This window comes from Sceloporus undulatus, chromosome 1, assembly GCF_019175285.1.
Source record: "Sceloporus undulatus isolate JIND9_A2432 ecotype Alabama chromosome 1, SceUnd_v1.1, whole genome shotgun sequence".
In the NCBI taxonomy this organism is placed as follows: domain Eukaryota; kingdom Metazoa; phylum Chordata; class Lepidosauria; order Squamata; family Phrynosomatidae; genus Sceloporus; species Sceloporus undulatus.
The window spans coordinates 160,751,288-160,772,069 of record NC_056522.1 but is presented as its reverse complement, the minus strand read 5'-3'; the positions used below and the strand labels follow the sequence as shown (position 1 = coordinate 160,772,069).

The 20,782-nt window shown below is 40.7% G+C and overlaps 1 protein-coding gene across 3 annotated transcripts; it reads left to right on the top strand.

Moving 5' to 3' along the window:
• The first annotated feature begins 4,723 nt into the window (after positions 1-4,723).
• On the top strand, positions 4,724-11,283 carry METTL21A (methyltransferase 21A, HSPA lysine). Of its 3 annotated transcripts, none has more exons than XM_042447032.1 (4): positions 4,724-4,852; positions 6,867-7,021; positions 9,558-9,669; positions 10,745-11,283. In XM_042447032.1, the coding sequence occupies exons 2-4, from the start codon at positions 6,875-6,877 to the stop codon at positions 11,140-11,142; spliced, it is 657 nt and encodes a 218-aa protein (XP_042302966.1). In that variant the 5' UTR covers positions 4,724-4,852; positions 6,867-6,874; the 3' UTR covers positions 11,143-11,283. The 3 variants fall into 3 exon arrangements, with proteins under 3 accessions (XP_042302966.1, XP_042302965.1, XP_042302964.1); XM_042447031.1 differs by having other exon boundaries at positions 4,731-4,835; XM_042447030.1 differs by having other exon boundaries at positions 4,750-4,844.
• Positions 11,284-20,782: the final 9,499 nt, after the last annotated feature.

The following is a 20,782-nucleotide window of genomic DNA, read 5'->3' as shown; positions in this document are numbered from 1 at the left end:
GCGCACTCGTGCCGCCAAAGGACCAATCGCAGGGCGCGCTTTGCCACCACGTGACTTCCCCCCTCGCCGCCGTCGCTGCCCGGACCAATCACAGGACGCGCCTCGCGACGTCCCCACTTCACACGTGACTTGTTCGACCCCGCCGCCCAGCTCTCTATCAGCCTCTCAGAAAGGAGGGAGGAATAGACAAGGAACGTTGGCACCGCCCCCGAATGCATCACGGGGCGTGGCCACATGGAGACACGCCCCCTCCTTCGCCCAATTGCTGCCATTCGTGGGTTGTGTTTCTTTATATAGGGAGTGGCGTTTGCTCTCGGTGGCGCTGTACTGTGGCGCGCCTAAAGATAATGAGAGAGGAATTAGGAAACCCTTTTAATAATCTCACTCAACGCCAATGGGTACTCTATAGTTTAGTATCTCTATGGCAGCGTTCCTCAAATTGTGCCTTTTAAAGGGTTTTGGACTTCATCTCCCAGAATCCTAGACTATTGACCAACATGGCTGAGGCTTCTGGGAGATGAAGTCCAAAATCTCTAGTTAAAGGGCACAGTTTGGGGACTACGGATCTATTGGGTACTCTGTGCTCAGGTTGACCAGGCTTGGTCCTCCTCTCTCTCCATTTCCACCTTTTGCCCAGGAGGCATTTCAAAACGTCCTCCATTTTGACCAGGCCTCAGAAGCATAGACCATATCCATCTGAGGAAGCAGACTTAAGTCTAGGAAAGTTCCTGCTGCCAACTTCTTTCTTTCAGTTGGTCCCAAAGGTGCTACACTGGCCCCCAAACTGTGCCCTTTAAGAGATTTTTTGGACTTCAGTTCCCAGAAGCCTCAGCCATCGTTGGCCAAATAGCTTGGGATTCTGGGAGTTGAAGTCCAAAATCCATTAAAGAGCACTGTAAGATTGCTCTGTAAAATCCATGTATTTACATGTTTATGACTGTTTTTAGCTTTTATTTGGTCTTGCCACCCCACTGCATTTATCTCGAGCGTCCTCCTTGGCAGTTAGAACATGATCTGCTCCCCCCTATCTATACTTTTCGTAGCTCTATGGACTTCCCGACCCGTCTGGGCCTAACTCCGCCTCTTATTTGCATAACCACACCCTCACCTTGCTAGGCCCCGCCCACCCTTCCCTGCATAGGCTGTTTCGGTCCTGGTCTTCCCTGTGGGCGTGGCTCCAGGTGGGCGTGGCTCCTGTGTTCCCACTTGCCCTGGGTGGGGCCCTTCCTCCTTCCTTCTGCCTGGGTTCCCCCATTGCCATGGGTCACAGCCACAGAGCAGCTGCTCCTGCAGGGAACGCCCAGCCCAGGGGCTGCAAGATGTGGACTGTACCAACTGGCACCATGGGGGGGTGACACCCCTTGAAAGAGACCCCAAGGGCCATCCAATCCAGCCCCATTCTGCCATGCAGGAACTCTCAATCAAAGCATCCCTGATAGATGGCCATCCAGCCTCTGCTTAAAGACCTCCAAGGAGGGAGACTCTACCACTCTCTGAGGAAGGAGTGCGTTCCACTGTCCAACAGCCCTCACTGTCAGGAAGTTCCTCCTAATGTTTAGGTGGACTCTCTTTGCCTGTAGCTTGCATCCATTGCTCCAAGTCCTGTTCTCCGGAGCAGCAGAAAACAAGCTTGTTTTTGAACATTTTCAAACCGTGGATGCTTGAATCCATGTATAAGAAAATATATATATGCATATGCATATGCATATGCATATATATATATATATATATATATATCACACACACATATATAATATAATATAATATAATATAATATATATATATATACACTGTATATATATATATAACCAAGACCTCTATTATACAGTATTAGTATGAGAGCTTGTTCTTGTATGCCCTCCTTCAATTCATTTCTGGCCTACTACATCCCTATCACAACTTTTCTCTAGAGTCGTAGTCCACCACCCAAACTGCTTTGCCACGCTGGCTCTCTCATTCCACTTTACAGGGCTGATATAAGAAAAAACCTATTCTGATCTCTTTGGATGAAGTATAATAGACCAATGCAAGGAACTATGAAATCACTATAAGGTATACATTTGGACAAGGTGCAGAAGCATCATTGCAATGCAAACTGCATACGATGATATACCCCTGCAGCATATTTATAGACAAGTATCAATCCTACTGTGTCCAGTGGTGTTTACTCCTTGGTGTGTTTAGGATCACAGCTCGAGGTGAAATGGTGCCTTTCAATTAAACATCAGTGAAATAGTTATCGCAGAAAAGTCTTCTAGGGACAAACTGTCAGTTTTGCCACACCCAAAGCCTATAATCCAAAGGCTGCTGTCAGAATTGGGCTCTAAAAACATCTGGCAAAAGTTGTCCCTTGGATTAATCGTCTTCACAAAAGCTCCCAAAGAAGGGAGGGGGAAGAAAGCAAAGCAGAAGGCAAAACATATTAGAGGGAGAAGATCTTTAACAGGGTAGGCCTGATTAAAATTTGCCCCAAGACTTGATTTCAACAGCAGTTGGATAAAATGTCTTCATACAATTTATATAATTATACAATGGCTGGTTTTGTAAAGAAAGGGGTTCAAGACTGGAGGACATGGATGTCACAATACGGACAAGCCAGGCCTTCTGTTCTTTGTTGCCAGATCTCAGATTTGGGGGTTAATTTGCAGACCAGCAAATGTAGTTTTAGGACTGTCGGCAAGCCTGTGCAGTTTGTGGCTTTTGGTAAGCATGAAGATATGCCACACTGACTGACATATGTGTGCCTCTGGTAACTAGTGTAGATATAACCGGAGAGCAAAACAGGAGCTTGGTGGCAACAGGTTAGAGAAAGGTTTTCGCTCCCAAGGAACGTAAGGTGGTTTAAATTTAGTTGTGCACATAACCTAATTCCCTCAATAAGTCTAAAATAAAATACGTTCAGAAATGGAGTAAAGCTTTATTGTATATCAACCTTATTAAACATCTAGCATTATGCTGGTTCCATACACAATAGAGTGGGCCCTTGGTATCCGCTGGGATTTGGTTCCAGGACCTTCTGTGGATACCAAAATCTGTGGATGCCCAAGTGCCATTTGTATACGATGGTGTAGTAAAACAATGTCCCTTATATAAAAATAGCCAAATCAGGTTATGTGATGAGAATCTGTGGACCAACTAAGGAATAACATCAAAACAAAATAATACTTTTCCTGAGCTCTTGCTGCACTCTTGGCTCCTATCCAACCAAAGTCTCTATTGTGATCTTATCGATGGCCCTGTTTGTAGCTGGCAGCCCTCTCTAGGCTTTATCCATTCCTATCTGCCCTCATCACTATCTCAAGGGCCCACTGTATGTCTCTTCTTCACCATTAATGCTTTGGTTCATTAAAGTGATACCTATTATAGTTTTTTGTGAGGTTTTCAGGCTATGTGGCTATGTTCTAGAAGAGTTCCTTCCTACATTTCGCCAGCATCTGTGGCATCTTGAAGATGCTTCATGTTTTATATTCTTCTTTTCTACTACAGAATGGTTGATAGCCTCCAGGTAAATGTGTTTATCGTCAGGACAGCAGAAACAAAAGGCTAACAACACAGGTCCAAAACACACTGCAGAAACAGTCCAGTATGAGACCACTTGAACTGTCCTGGCTCAATGCTAGGGGATTCTGGGAACTGTAGTGTTTGTGAGAGATTTGGTCTTCTCTGTCAGAGAGAGCTCTGGCGCCACAATAAACTACAGTTCCCAGGATTCCCTGACACTGAGCCAGGGCTGTTAAAGTGGCCTCAAACTGGATTATTTCTGCAGTGTGTGTTCAGACCACAGTCTTTGATTGTGTAGTGATTGTGTAGTCATGATTGTATGTGGATTTAGACTCTAAAAATTGCACACCTTTTTTTCTTAAATGAGGGTTGGAAAAGCCATCCACTTGTCTTTCTGCTTGTAAGGTTTTGGGAGCTGTGATCCAGAAAGGGAACTTGTCCAAACTTAACACACAATTATGTTAAACGTATTAACAAAATAGCATGGACTTTTACTTGTGTTCACACTTCACAGAAAAAAACAACAACAGATCATGGTGAGAATATAATTAGCTTTAGAAGAATATTAAGTATATAATTTGCTTTAGTTTACACCGATCTGTTTAATTGTTGTGATTTTGGGGAAGGGGAGGGTTTATTAAAGTATAAATAAGAAAACAACAATATAAAATACATAATTTTATAACGCTTTTGGAAATCAAATAATGTTAATGTCGTGTTTATGTTTATGTGCACTAACAATTTATAATGAATTTGTTGTTAAAAATATCAATAAAAAAAGACAAACAACATGCAATATGGACATTCTTTTAATTAAATCACCTCAAAATAGGAGAACTATAGCAACAAAATGCAAGCAGGGACTGCAGCAGGGCCAGAATTAGCCACCAAAATGGAGGTGGTTATTCAGGAGTAAGAGCCATTGAAATAAAGTGGAAATGAATTACAGTAAAAAAGTGCTGTGTGAATAATAATAGTAATAGTAATAATAATAATAATAATTATTATTATTATTATTATTATTATTACTACTACTACTACTACTACTAAAATAGAACATTTATTTCCCAAACAGGGAAAAAAAGAATACAGTAACTGGCTGCTCCACCAGCAGAGGGCGCTGTGTTTCTCCCTCAAAGGCCTAAGAAAATCCTCCTCTGTTCCTAGAGAGACTTAAAATATAGAACCCCCCTTTATTACTATCTCTATATTACTCCGCCCACCGGCGCCTCTAGTGCGCATGCGCCGGCGATTTGATTCCCTCAAAGGGCTGGAACGTCTTCCCAGGCCTAGCGCGCTGTGCGCAAAGAGCCGCGAGGAGCCAGGCCTGCTTGGTAACCTTGGTAACGCGGTAGGACTTCGGGGGGGGGCAATGAAGTGTGGGCAACCGTTATTTTGCGAACATTCTAAACACAGAACTGAGGAGTGGGCGGGGCCAAGGGAAGACGAATCCGCCTATTCTATTGGATGACACCCAGCGCGAGCTCGGCCCTCTCCGCCCAATCAACGGGCAGAGAGCCAGAGAAGGCGGCTACTAACTGTCATGGCTCCATCCCATTGACTTCTGGGAATTGTAGTTTGTTGTCTCAACAGAGCTCTCAGACCGAGAAGGCTAAATGTCTCACAAAGCTACATTTCCCCGAATTCCATAGCAATGAACGCCTTCCATGGCTCCGTCCCATTGAGAAATAATCCAGTATCGCACCACTTTAACTTTCATGGCTCAGTGGCAGGGAATCCTGGGAATTGTAGTTTGTTCTGTCACCACAGCTCTTAGACAGAGAAGGTGAAATGTCTCACAAACCTACAAGTCCCAGAATTCCATAGCACTGAGCCAGAGCAGTTAAGTCATGTGCATAGTAGTGTGCTGAAGCTACCGTTCCTCTGGCTCCCATCATCCTAGCACTACAGTACTTAGTTATGGATGGCTTCAGTGTGTCATCATATTCATTCCTCTTAAAAGTAACACACGAATAACTCCTTAAACAGAGCTTTCCATGTTCTGTCAAGTTCACAATCTGAACACTGAATGGAAAAGATAAAACCTCTGAACACACAGCTGCCAAAGCTCAGTGCCTTTTTGAAGCATTATGCCTTGTATATCTTGAAGATCAAGAGTCTTGCCTCTAATACGGGAGAGCCTTCTACCAATAGCAGATTGTAACTGTTTCACACCATCATTGTGTTAATAGTTTTTTGTGGGTTTTTCGGGCTATATGGGCATGTTCTAAAAGAGTTTATTCCTGACGTTTCACCAGCATCTGTGGCTGGGATCTTCAGAGAATGTTGAAGATGCTCTGAAGCATCTCTGAAGATGCTACTTCTCTGAAGAGGCCAGCCATAGATGCTGGTGAAACGTCAGGAATAAACTCTTCTGCAACCCAGCCACATAGCCCCCAAAACCCACAAAGATGCCAGCCATGAATTCCTTCAACTTCACATTGTGTTAATAGTTGCTGTGCCCAGTTTGGTTAGTCACCAGCTTCTTGGTGGCAAAGCCTCTCCATACTTCTTCAGAGTGAGTGTGTGAGCAGCAGACATAGTCTGGCAGTGGGGCCCAAGATGCTAAAAGTTGGCAAAGCTTGCACAGAGCCTTTGAAAGCACAGGATCACCTCCATGCTACGATGATGATGATGATGATGATGATGATGATGATGATGATGATGATGATGATGATGATGATGATGTTATTTTAAAGTGTCCTATTTTTCTCAGTTGAGGTCAAACTGAGATTGGTTGCTAATGTTACTCCTTTACATTCCAACTGTCACCCCTGGGGCTATTGAGACGGAGTGAGGTGAAAATCAAAACAGCTGCAATGTTGTATGGCTCTGAGTAGTATGATAGGTCCTATGCTTGGCTGAGCCATCTACCACCTCCTGACTTACTGAACAGCCTCTGAAGCCCACCCTTCAGCATAGCCATTTAATGCTTCCCAGGCAGGCAGGATCAGAAAAGTGTCTGGTTACGTTCCCATAGGCAGATACAAAATGATCATGGCAGCACCGAGACCTTCGGAGGACCCTTGTAGACCACAACACTGTCGTCATCATCTTACGTCTGGTTGCAGGGGATGCTCCTGTGATCCTGCCCACTCCCCTCAAAGCATGGAATAGCCATGTGGGAGGGTTTCAGGGACTGTTCAGTAAGTCAGGGTGGACCTTTGGGTGCTGCAGTGGGAGGAGACGAAGGAGTACCAACGCCTGTTGTGTTCCCAAAAGAGCATATACGCATATAAGGGAAACTTGTACATGTGTACATCACTAATAGGATGCCAGGCATGCATGAAGGAGGGAATGCACTTCAGGCAGTTCTTGCTTTTGAGGTTTCCCACAGACTTTTTTCTTTTTGTTTGACTTGATAGGCAAGAAGATGGCCTTGGTTCCTTATAATGACACAGCTCTCTGGGGAGTGCAAAAGTTACATCAGTCTTCCTCTGTATATTATTTTGCCAACCATACCATCAAAATCAAGCAGGACTGGAAGCAGCTGGGTGTCGCCGCTGTGGTATGGGATGCGGTGCGTATAATTCACCATCTTTGATAACAGGTTGAACTTGGACCCATGGGCAGGTTGAGGCAGCAGCAACATGGGGCAGTTGACAGGGCTGACCAAGGAATTTGGGGAAAGCTGGATAGAAAACTTCATGTGAAGGAACCACTCAGCCTATGCTTTCCTTTAGTCTGAACTAGCATAATAGCATCAGAGGACTGTAATTTTGGAATGGACCTCAAGTGTTCAGGATGTCACTCATGTAGACAAGGTCCAAGTAGTCCTTATATTTAATTTAAATCTTTTCTCCCCTCATTTGAACAGATTGGCTGTAGAGCTGTAGAAAACAAGTTTTTAAAAATTAATTCATTCATTTATTCCATCTTCTATATGGCATTCTTTCAAATACCTGATCGTACCACCTGTCAATTGATTTTTTCAGACTGAACATGCCCATTTTCCTCAACCATATTTCAGAGCTTCGTAAATCCAGGATGTTAGTCCTTTCTCTTCAACTAAACAAGATGCCAATTTTGTAGTATAAATGTCCTGACTTGTGTTGCCTGTTTATAAGCATCATCTAAATAGAAGACTTTGGAATGTATTCTCAGTATATAGCAGCTTTCTCCAGTTCTATTCCCATTCTCCTAACCTTGTGTTTGAAGTTCCCATGAACTCCAGCTAGTATGGCAAGAGGAAATCTGTTACAAATTATCTATCCTTTTTGCCTCTTGCTGGTTAAAAGCATATGTTGCTGTTTTTTTCTGTCAAACCCAATCCCATCAACAGCTGCTTTGTTAGAGGGGTTTTTTTGGTGGTTGATCCTTTGTAGGTAAGCTGTGTTTACTCAAAAGTAATTGTCGTGTACTGTTAAGTATATCTGTTATTCCAGTGTTATTTTTGGTTTTGAATTGAGATGCTTCTTACTCAGCTCTCTTTTATCCTTGTTATTCTCATATATTTTTTCTCCTTCATTAGTGCACCCTCTTTTAAAAAAGTAAAAGGTGAATCTATACCATGGAATAATGTCTCCATCAAGTCAGCTGGCTAATTTGCTCAGCAAATTTATATTAGCAGATGTTAAATATGGCCCCATACAGACAGGCCAAAATAAAGCTGCTTCGGGTCACTTTGGAGGTATGCTGTTTAAATGATGCATGCATTCTAAGAGTCTGGAAGCTGCACCAAAGCCACGTTCCACTCCTTAGGACTGGAGCATGGCTTTGGCACAGCTTCTGCACTCTTAGGACACACACATCATTTAAACAGCATACCTTCAAAGTGACCTGAAGCAGCTTTATTTTGGCCTGTCTGTATGGGCCCAAAGTTCCTGGTATTAAGGTTTTCTTTTCTATTTCATTTGCAAGCCACTTTTTTAGCAATGTTTTTCACTGAGAAGGATAAGATACTCCACATGACAATAATATCAGTTAATCTTTTATTGGGATGGGTGGGAAGCACTACCAGGCATGTAATTTCAGCATGAAACTATAGTGCATATGGGAATTGCATAAAGACTAGTACCACAATGGAAAATAATGAATTTATGATACAAATGAAAACTTCTTGGATTACCCACACATATTCCTCCATGTGTGAATAGTGAGATATGATTACAATCAGGAGCATTCAACTTCAAAAGATACATATGAACCTTACCTAAGATGTATGTGAAAGCAAGCACCTTTATTGTGATCTATGTATTACTTGTGTGTAACTGAATGGAAACTTAACGTTCACAGTGTGAAAAATGCCTTCAAAATAAGTTTGTTTTCCATACTGTGTAAGAGGTAATCCAATAAATAATATTTAAATTTAATTAAATAATATTTAAACAATAATTTAAGATGCTGTGCTCCAAATCTACAGAGATTTGATTCAGTTCAGGGATATGAAATCAAATTGGGAGTTCACCTTTTCTTATCTGGTCTTGAATTCAAAGTCGAAATCTAACCATCCTGATTAAGAGTAGCTTACAAGCAGCCAGACAGAACAATAATTTGTACAGTGTTTTACTGCCAAGGTGGCTGGATTCTGCTGTTTAATGAATATTTGTACTCATTTTATCTAGTCTGTGGATTAGGGACTGGCTTGAGCTAGAATGAAACAACCACAATTGAACCCACATTTCAGTTTTATTTTCTGTTCTCATGTGAGAAAAACACTGGCACTGTTTAAGCCCAGATCCACTGATCTACTTCTGCATCCAGGAGAACCTGGACTTTTCCTCCTGCTAAAGGCCTCTATCACACCAGCTTTAGAGGTTTTCCACAGATCTTGGGGCCTTTCCCCTGTTCTCCTAGTCTCAACATGAGAGGAGGCATCTCAGGGCAAAAGCTTATTATCAGGCCATGCTGTGGCCACAGTGCCAGGTGCAATCTCTAGGGCTCAGGTTTGGGCCATGAAATTCCAGGCCCTGGGATGCTCCTGATTTGTAACCCTATCCCCAGAGCAGGTATTTATAGTGTATAGGAGGCTGCTGATTCTGGCGGAAGCTGTATTGGATGCAGGCCTGAAATCAGCATTCTTTGTTAATTGCGTTATTTCTTTCCTCTTGGCCCAGGCTGTTGTGTTGTGCACTTTCCTGGAGATGGGAGGCATTGATCTACAAGGGCGCATGGTAATTGAGTTAGGAGCTGGAACAGGCTTGCTGGGAATTGTAGCTGCGCTGCTTGGTGAGTTTCTCTTTTGGGAAGCTGGAGCTAATGTTGCCATTTAAACTCATTTCCTTATCAGACAGTGATTTCTTTATCAGGCAACATATCCCTGGTGATATGTTCATTGTGTAAGTCACTTTTATTATTGTGGAAGTGGGTGGTGGATGAGCAGGCTACATATAGTATGGTTATTTTCCATTCTTTACCAGACTCTTTTTAAAGTAATAAATTGACATCCTGTTTAGCAGTTACGAGATATTAAACTGGACTCATAATCTCATAACTGCTGAGGATCCACATTTACGGTTGTTAATGGCTAAATGGGACAGCAAAAATCTACCGTTGCAACCTAGCAGTAGTTCAGTCAAATGGTTTCTAAGATGATGGAGATTTGGGTACTGAAAAATTATTTCTGTAGCTCTCCTGCAGTTGTGAGGTGCCTTGAGACAGATACTGTAACTATGACGGGGTGCAGACCGCCAAAAAGAGGCGCCTCCTTGGCACCTCTCTGCAGCGCAGGAACGCCGCAGCGTACAAATTGCGCAGCGCTGATGTGCAGCAAAAAAAGAGCTGCAAAAAGCGGCTCCTTTTTGCGGCACCGCAAAATGCCAGAGACGGTGCAGTTACGTTGCAGCTGCGCAGCACCGTATGTAGGCAACGCAGCTGCGACGTAATCGTTGCACACGCCGTATGTATGGCGCTGTACAACTGTGGCACATGCATGACATTCTAGGGCTGCGGGCAAAGGGCCCATCTGGATAGGGCCTATAACAGGGCTATTGGTCTGTAGGTCTTATCCTATCTGTGGACTTATATAGTGCTGTGTTTAATACTAAGTTCCACCAGGATTAAAGTGGAATAGTGTTCTGGGTCAGCAAATGACTATTAGAACACTTTTTTGTTCTGGGTTGTTTTGCTGAATGATGTGACTATGCATTAAAAAAAGGCAATCACCATAATCTATCATTCAACGTAATGATTTGTGATATTTTTGTATGTTTGGAAAGCTTTGTATTATGAAAGTGGTGCCAGACACCTGTAATTTCTCTTTACCCATTTAGCTCTCTTTTTCTCTTTGGGGACTACACTTTAGGTGCCCATGTCACAATCACAGACAGAAAGGCAGCCTTGGCATTCCTGGAGTCCAATGTAAGAGCCAATTTGCCCACCGACCTTGGGCCAAGAGCAGTGGTCAAAGAACTGACTTGGGGACAAGATTTAGGGAGCTTCTCACCAGGAAGTTATGATGTCATTTTGGGTGCGGACATAGTTTATCTGGAAGAAACGTTTGAAGCTCTTCTCCATACACTGGACCATCTCTGCTCCGACAGGACTGTGATCCTGCTATCATGCCGCCTCCGTTATGAACGGGACCAGAACTTCTTGAAGATGTTGAGAGGACTTTTTTCAGTACATGAAGTGTTCTATGACAGTAATAACGATGTGCATATATTTAAAGCACAGAGGAATATCCAGAAGGGAGATCTGTGATGTGTTCAGTTGTGAACTCTTTGGCAGCTTATGCCTGTCAAACTTGGAAATGTGACTAGAACGCCTAAAATCCTCCAGACACCATGGCCAATGTTGCCTAGGGAGCCTAGTCTGGGAGTTGTAGTAAAAAAAGTAAAATTTGATTTTTCTTTTTATCATTTCGTTAATGGTGATTTAGACTGACCACATGATAAATGGCCCAATGAATGACTGGATGACAGAAATTTGGCATCACTGCAGTTAAGGAAGCTTTCAGTAAGGTACCCAATTTGGCATAGTGGTTTGGCATATTCCCAGGCAAGCCCCATAATAGGTTTGCCTTAGCGTCACCATAAATCAGGAATGACTTGAAGGTAAACAACAACAAAGTGAAAAATCCAGTTAGAAAAATGACATTTTATTTCTGTGTTCTATTGGTGTAAAATAATACAAGTTGATGGACAAGATGGAAATTAAATAGCAAAATAAACCATACTCTGTGATTGAAAAAGAACAAGATCTTTACAGTTGCAAAGAAACTAATTTGCTGTTTTGCTTCAGAAAGATCAGGCCTTGACAGGGATGAGCAATTATAGAGGGACCAGGGGTAATCCTTGAATCTTTGGAAGCTTTGACAGGCTGCAGTGAGGCCATAAAAGGAGGAAGATATCAAGAACAAAAGTAGAGCTAGCATCTGGTAAGGTTTGAGTTTCTTTTTTGGGGAGAAGGCGGCTTGGTGGGCCCTACAGCACATTTCTGAATAAAACAATTCCTAGAAGGCTTATGGAATGGAAAACACCTTTTTCAGTAAGGAAGACAAATTATTTCACCGCAGTGAAGATAGTGAGTCACTTCTGACCTACAACATCCCTATAACATCTTTTCTCTAGTCGTAGTCCACCACCCAAACTGCTCTGCCACGCTGGCTCTCTCATTCCGCTTTGCAGGGCTGATATAAGAAAACCCTATCCTGATCTCTTTGGAGGAAGTATAATATACAAAGGAACTATGAAATCACTATAAGGTATACATTTGGACAAGGTGCAGAAGCATCATTGCAATGCAAACTGCATACGATGATATACCCCTGCAGCATATTTATAGACAAGTATCAGTCCTACTGTGTCCAGTGGTGTTTACTCCTTGGTGTGTTTAGGATCACAGCTCGAGATGAAATGGTGCATTTCAATTAAACATCAGTGAAATAGTTATCGCAGAAAAGTCTTCTAGGGACAAACTGTCAGTTTTGCCACACCCAAAGCCTATAATCCAAAGGCTGCTGTCAGAATTGGGCTCTAAAAACATCTGGCAAAAGTTGTCCCTTGGATTAATCGTCTTCACAAAAGCTCCCAAAGAAGGGAGGGGGAAGAAAGCAAAGCAGAAGGCAAAACATATTAGAGGGAAAAGATCTTAACTGGGTAGGCCTGATTAAAATTTGCCCACATGTGATCTCCCCCAAGACTTGATTTCAACAACAGTTGGATAAAATGTCTTCATACAATTTATATAATTATACAATGGCTTGTTTTGTAAAGAAAGGGGTTCAAGACTGACTTGGGAGGACATGTATGTCACAATACAGACAAGTCAGGCCTTCTGCTGATTGCATTAGTAGGAAATAGGCTAAGATTACATATTTCACCCCCTGAAGTGTTGGTTGTTAGTGATTTGCAAAGAAGAAGGTCCTCCTGATAGCTTTGTAAGTAAACATATCACATACCATTAAAACCACCAACCCTGCGAGGTCAGTTGATTCATCCATTTGTAGTGTGAATTTGATGCAACTGATAAGGGTCTCTTTCATGTCATCAGCCAAATCTCTGATTCATCTAGCAACAATGTTATTCGACAAAAGAATGTTGGAGACTAATTTAACAGCAAACACTTGACAATATCGATTATGCAAGGTTTAAGAAGAGTCTCTGCAATGGTATGAGCTTCATCAGCTTGAGCTATATAGTAACTCATTACGTAGGAAGCTTCCAGTACTTTTTCACTATTGGTTTTAGCAAGTGTTGCCATAGTTGTCTGTGAAGCCAAAATGTCTTTGCATTTACTCTTGAAAAAAATCAGATGGTTTATCTTTCAAATTAGGATGGTTTCCCTTGAAATGACGCCGCAGTTTAGCAGGAAACATGCAACTACCGGTCAACACATTTTCATAAATCACACAGAGAGGCTGACCATCATTTGTTTCTCAGAATCCCATATTCAAGTAACTTGCTTCATATGTTTGTTTTTTATTAGCAGGTCTTTGCCCCAGTGCCCCACTTCTGTTGCGTTTTGCAAACCATGATTGAGGTGGCGCAGCTGATTCAGAAATGGTTTCTTTTGCAGAAAGCTCTTCTGACAAATACTGGAATGCACTGCTTGGTTATTTTGTTGTTGTTGACTCATCTGGCGAAATAATGGAGTCAGCTGATGGTTTGTCCTCCTTTTCAAATATAACATCTTTGTTCTTCAAAGTACCAGTTATAAGCTAGCGACCCATGCCTCAAAGAAAATCAGACAGTAATATGAGAATAACTGACTTCATCTTTCCTAACCCAGAATGCAAAATAAGACAAATACAGGGTTTATTGTTAAAAATGAACCTTTCTTCATTTAAAAATAGGCCTTTTTCATTTAAAAACAAGCTCTTTTTCATTTAACAATGAGCAAATTTAAATATATGTTATTAAAATATATTAAAATTATATTTAATCTTATTGCAAATATTAACTTAAAACTTAACTATACTATTAAGAAAAAACTGAACCTATAATAATATTATTACAAATTTAATTTTTTTAACTACTAGCTTGCTTAAATCATCAAGAAATAATTCATGACTATGCAGTTCCAAGAAATCACTACAACATTCAGTTCCTGGAAGTGTGTGCGCCAGGCGCTACATCCTCCTAATGGCAGCAGAATGACCAAGCATTGTCTGATATAAGAGGCATGAAATTCAACTTGGCAAATTTCCGTTCGGAATGTAATTTCTAGTTTTCTTATTTTGATTCTACTTCTTCTTTCATAGTCTTTAATTTCATTCAATTTTTATTCCTTTCATTTTCTTGGAGCAGTCGCAGAGCACTTGGGAAGTGCACACGGAGCCCCAAGGGCTTCAGAGCACAGGTTGGAAACCGCTGAGTTAGATGAACATAAGGAAGTTGTGCATTCAATATAAAAGGAAAATTGCTTGCAGGATGCCACCAAAAGCCAGTCATCCAGATGAGGATAGATTTGCACATACCCCGAGTCCTGACTGAGGAAGGAGATTACCATTGCCATGCACTTAGTAGAGACCTTGGTACAGCAGAAAGTCTGAACAGGAGGACTTTATCTTGGCAAAGATCCATGCCAATGGTAAATCAGAGAAACTTGTGATGCTTTGGGTATATCCTGATGTAGAATTGTCTCACAGATCTATCAAACCAAAACATTTGCCCTCATATAAGGAACGGCAGGATTGACTGAACTGTGATTATTTTAATTTTCAGAGGCTGATGTACCTATTGACACCCCAAAGATCCAAAGACACGCATTCTCTCGATATATCAAGAGAAATAGCCAATCATGATGTGCTGGGCTGGAATATTTTCCATGGCAGGCAAGATAGAATTAGGGTAATAGCTTGCGTCTGAAGTACCTTGAGATACCTCTTGCTGCTGTGCTGGTGTACCAGACTGGGCTAACACTGGAGGTGGATGTCTAGCTGGTGCTGAGAGGTCAGTATTGATAAAACAAACAGCTTCATTTATACACCACTTCATACTGAAGTAACATTGTCTAAGTGGTTTACAATTGTAAGCTAATTGCCCCCAACTATCTGGGTACTCATTTTAGCAACCTCAGAAGGATGCAAGCCTGAGTCAGTCTTCAAGCCCTTTCGCTGGTATTGAACTCGCAGCCTTATGGTTTTGAGTGAGTGGCTGCTGTACAGGCATTTAACCACTGAGCCACCAGGGCTGAAACAGAATTGTAGAGGGAACTGTTACTGCAATTGAAGATGATGAATTAGACAACACTGATGGAATGGGCTATGGCTATACATAGCACAACCTCAGCCAATACCAGTGTTTTTTACTGGATGCAAAGGGGGAGGAGATCTTGAAATGGTGGCCTTGGTGGAGGACAGAGAGATGTTGAAGACTGAGAGTGGGTACTGATGAGACCTTGGTACAGCAGAAAGTCCGAACAGGAGGATGTGGGACATCAACAGTGCAAGACTGACATCATAATAAATTAGTCAATTCTGAGGGAGATTGAGAGTGATCATGACAGTGGTAATATGCAGACCATCTCTAGTAGTGGGTATCAGAAGCCTTGTACTGGTTTCTATATGATGGGGAGTAAGAATGACATGACCTCAGAGTTTCCCTTCAGAAATGTTCTTGCCAATATCTATGTAGGATACCAAGGTGAATAGAGAATCTTCATGGTAGCTGTAGTTGTGAAGATCTCTTGCTATTGGATGTTGACTTATCACATTGAGAAAATGGAGGCAATGCACTAAGAGACCAACTGGATGGCGAGGTCGCAGTCAGCTGCCCATGGCGGCACAGTGCAGAAGGCAGTTGTTGATTCGAAACAACGGGTGAAGTGAAGACAGGTTACAATGAAGTGGCAGGCAAGACCATTGAGGAGACAGATTGCTCAGTACTGCCACTCAATGGGATAGTAGGTGCTGACTCTATAGACTCCGCGATCAAGACTGGCAGAGGCATTAACAACAACACATAATTTCTTGGAGACTGCTGTACAGAATAATGAAATAATAAAGATCTATTCTGTTATTCTGGCATTGAATTTGGAGCTGTAAGGACAAGAGGACAAAGGCTACAGTTTCTTTAAAGTTCTTGTGTAACTCAGTTTCTCATTAGCACAATACAACATATTTCAAGGATTTATCTCTTTGAAAGTGCATTTATTTTTGCAGTTTATTCTGAACTGGATATTTGGAAGTATCAAGGAAGCCATAAGATCTTAAGAAATTATTCCCCTTTCTGAAAAAAGAGACTTAAAAAAGATTTTAAAAGCATGTTTATGTGTCTGCACATAAATGTGTAAAAAGGGTGTTATGACAGTTTATACCACAAACTTTACAGTAAGAAAAAGCACTTTTTGACAATAATTCACAAATTCACAAGGATCACTTTAATATACAAAGCAATTACTAGCATTCTGAAACACAAAGCAATTAGTATGTACATAATGTTAATAAAATGCAGTATAACTCAGTATGTAAAAAAACAACAACCCATAAAGCACAAAAGGATAAATTACAAAATTAAAACGGGGATGTTTTGAGGAAATAGGGAAGTCTGAAATTAATTTAATCCATTTGTAGTCCATTTTCTCTGTGAAGTAATTTAAGTTCAAGGGGAAACTTAGAACGGTCAATACCCTGTTTTGTGCTGATTGTTTGGGTAAAGAATTAGAAATAAAGTGGGCTGGATTCATTACATTTATTAAATAAAAATAACATAGCCACCCCCACTCCAGAGGCTTCTCATGTTATTTCAACATAGTTTTGCATTGCAAAGCCTAAATGTGAAAAACAGAATCAAAGCAAAGATGGAATTTTACATATGGTGCCAAGGCCTCAGCAGTACACCTTCAGCCAGAACAGTTTATATAGGAACTTGTCCATTTTTGAATGGAATCGAATGTATGACATTGTTACTTACTTTTGCAAAACAGAATTATATTATACAAACCATTGAGTGGCATCTGGATAAAATACAACTTGTAAAAAGTTGGTTTTTTTTAAAAAATTGATCCTTCAATTATTCATCATGGCTTTTCTAATTACAACCAAAACGTCTTTATCCTTCCGCCTGCCTGTTACAGACTGCCAAAATAAAGCTGCTTTGGTTCTCTTTGGAGGTATGCTATTTAAATGATGCATGGGTCCTAAGAGTCCGGAGGTCGCGCCAAAGCCACACTCCATTCCTAAGCACTGGAGTGAAGCTTTGGTGCAGCTTCCGGATTCTTAGGGTGCATGCATCATTTAAACAGCATACCTCCAAAGAGACCCAAAGCAGCTTTATTTTGGCAGTCTGTAACAGGCCTCAGATTGTTCCTCATATTCACCCTAACTGGCTAAGGATGAGGCCCAAGTAACTGGCTCTGTATTCTCATTAAGTACAGCAAATGCTTGTTTATACAACTAGTTATATTTAAACAAGCTTGCACCATTCCCTAACTTGTTTACATGATCATCAGACGTATCAGGACGCAGGATTAAAACCACCATATGTAGAATAGTGTAGATGTGGCCTAGGTTTCTTTGTAGGGTTAAGAGGCCATACATAATCAATAGCACAGTTACGCTGAGAATGGAATTTACAAATGAGCCACATTGTGAACACCGTGCCTTTGTTTTTGTAGACAGGATCCAGGAATAAATTAGCTGCATCCCGACACAGTTACTGTCTTATTACAATGCAGGCAATCTACAGATTAACTGTTTATCATCCCACAAATAAATGTTTTATATCTCTTCATACAGCAATATAATGGTGAAGGTTATGTGTACACAAACCCTGAGAAAATAAGCAAGAAGGTGCAGCAAGATGTCATGACCATTCCCTGCAGGTGTAAACAAGGTACAAGTGATACACAATAATCCTGAAAGGACCCCAGGAATTCCTGACTATGGGGAAAAGCTTTTAGAAGGTGTGAAATCAGGGCATTGGAGACCTGCACTTTGCAGTACCAAAAGTACATTGTGCTAAAAAAAAATTCTGCCCATGCTAGACTATGGCCTGCATTCATTTTTAAAAATACATTTCAGGTTGAAATATTTGGGACTACATTTTAGGTTTCTTCCTTCCTGATTTCTAATCCTGAAATTAAGTCACAGAGTGGTTTAAACTATGTTGAGCAGGTTGCTGAATTTTGAGCACCATTGTTTGAGTCAGCTGTGCTTATCGATGTGAACATATTCACTGGAGTAATCTAGTAATTTTGGAAGATTCACAAAATCTGTCCACAAGCATAGCACATACAACCATTGGTTTGTACTACATAGAGGTTAACTTACTTTACACTAAAAGATACAGTATTAGACTAAGCTCACGTCCGTTGCCACTAGGTAATATTCAGAGTTGTGCTTTTAAAAAAAAATTGATCTGGTTATAATGAAGCTCTATCACTAGCTATAAAGAAGTATTTCATACTTTTATCTTCAGGTTTCTGGAACATTAAGACAAATGATAACATCTAGTATAACTGAAATATATTTAATTTTCCCTTTTATCTTATGATCGATTTTATAATTAAATAGCAACCTCTATGACATTTCTGCTGACATTAGGAAAAGGAATATTCCTAAATTGTATTATCTTCCACATCTTTGGTACTGCCCTGTGCAGATCACCCTGAAATAATAACCTCCTTTTACAGATCCTGAGAGTCAGCCGATCAGTCCAAGAGGAGCGAGATGTATGAAGATAATATGTCCAAAGTAAGCCTGCTCTTGGTTTGTACCACTGCAAATGGGGAATTAAATATTTGCCTCTTCGTGTAAAGAAAGCTTCCTGCACATTAAAAACAAAGATGTCCGAAGTAAAAGGCTATACTGACACTTTCCCACTAGCTTTCTGTTTTCTGTGATCAGGATTAAAAAGAAAACAAAACCCAAAATTGCAGAAACAAGTTTCCAAGCCCTCACATGAACTCTACAGTCCACCAGTAAACGTTCCACAAAGGAGTTACGCATGTGTTGCAGTTTAAACACATTTTGCTGAAGCAGAGAGTTAGTTCTCTGCTTTTTGATAATTATTTAGAAAGAAGATGACTTCTGGAAATTATATACTGTAGAAACACTAAATATGTCTGGACAAAAGTGGGCTGTGAATTCAAGCAATGTTACTGATAAACTGCTGAAGTCTGGAGTGAGCTGCTATGAAACACAAAAGAAGAAAACAAACAAAACTGAGCAACCCTTTTTTTATATAGATGGGGACAAAAAAAGTAAAAGGGCCTATCTGTTCCCTTCAAACAAATCAAAATGTTTTCCAAATGTTTTGCCTTAACTGTATAGCTGCCAAGAGACAAAGCATGAAGTGAAGAATCGGGGGATGAGAGGGGCTTTTAAACGGTCAACATTGTTTGATAATGCACTATCAAAATATATATATATATATATGTATATAAACGGCAATGCAATAAAGTAACTGAAAACAACAGTACAACATATGAATAAGCGCCAGAGTAATGTAGCTCAAACTACATGGGGGAGGGAAAAGGGAAAGGAGAAGAAACCTTGTGTGCATGTGTATGCACACACATGCACACACCCATGTGCACCACACCCAAACTCCCGCACAAAACCCCTTTTTTTTCTGACCTCAACATACTATAATACTCAGCATTCCTGACTTAGAAGCTCTCAGAGCTATAGATTATATACTGTGTATATATTTTTATATATGTACATATTTTATACATAAAAGCATTTCCCAAGACTATCTGTTAAAAGAGCAACTTGGGCAATATTTTAACTACCTGCACGGTACCTTTTCTTTTGTAAAATATAAAAACTGTACTGGAAAACAATGCATGTATGGTGGTTATAATGGAGCTAGCCCTTTCTATGCCTTTTTAATTCAATTAAGTCTGTCATTTAGCAAAATTTAGCCAAAGGTGTAACATCTGAGTAACACAAGTCTTGCTCTTAATTCAATAAATTAGCAATATACAAAACATGTCCCTCCCCCCTCTGCCCACACTTTCTTCAATCTCTGTTGACTACTAGATTTGCAAAGCACATACTGGTAAACTAGCCAGCTCTGTGCTTGGGTTAATAATGGAAATGAAAGTAATATTACATAAGGAATGCCTGGTGTCCAAATATTTCAGTACTGGATAAGTAAAAACTTAAAATGTTATACTTATTGCTGGTGAAAGAGTCCAGAATAAAAACCCTGAATTTACCTATAGAACAGCCACAACAGATACGGTGACACTAAAAACAGTGTATATACTAAGGCAGACCAAATGAACCCTAGAAAGGTCACCTCTAGGGTAAGGATCAACAGCCCCATAACAAACCATTTTGCTGGTGGCCTCTCTGGTGAAATACAATCTCAAATCATCAGAGGATGCTAAAAGAATGGTGGTGGTTGCTTTTCTGATACTATCTATAGGAAACAAATAATGAATTATTGCATAATTTTATAACAATTTAAATAGATTATCTAACACAGAAACAGCCAGCTTTTTGGGGGGGAAACCCCAAACCATGAACAAAAGATGCAATGGCTTTCAGTGAAGCCATCAATACAAAAATGGCTTCCGAAAAATCAATAGAGTACATGATTCTACCAGAATTTTGCGGGCGAAGAAACAGCCTCACTATGCATTTCAGTTTTCCATAATCTGTCCTCGACAATCTTTGCAAGAATCTGTTTGTTTTCAAAATGGAGGCAAAGTGCAGCTTAAAGGGCTTCCTGAATTGCATGCAGAACTTATTAATTAATACATTTCAGTTCTGCCTTATCCAATTTGCCCAAGGCAGCAAGCATTTTTCTCTACCATACCGTCTGCTCCCTGACTCTTTTAGGAGGGTATCTTATTGAAGGATTACACAAAAACTGAGCATCTTAAAAGGGACGATTTAAAGAACTAGTATCTACACAATTTAACTATAATGAGATGTATGTCCCCC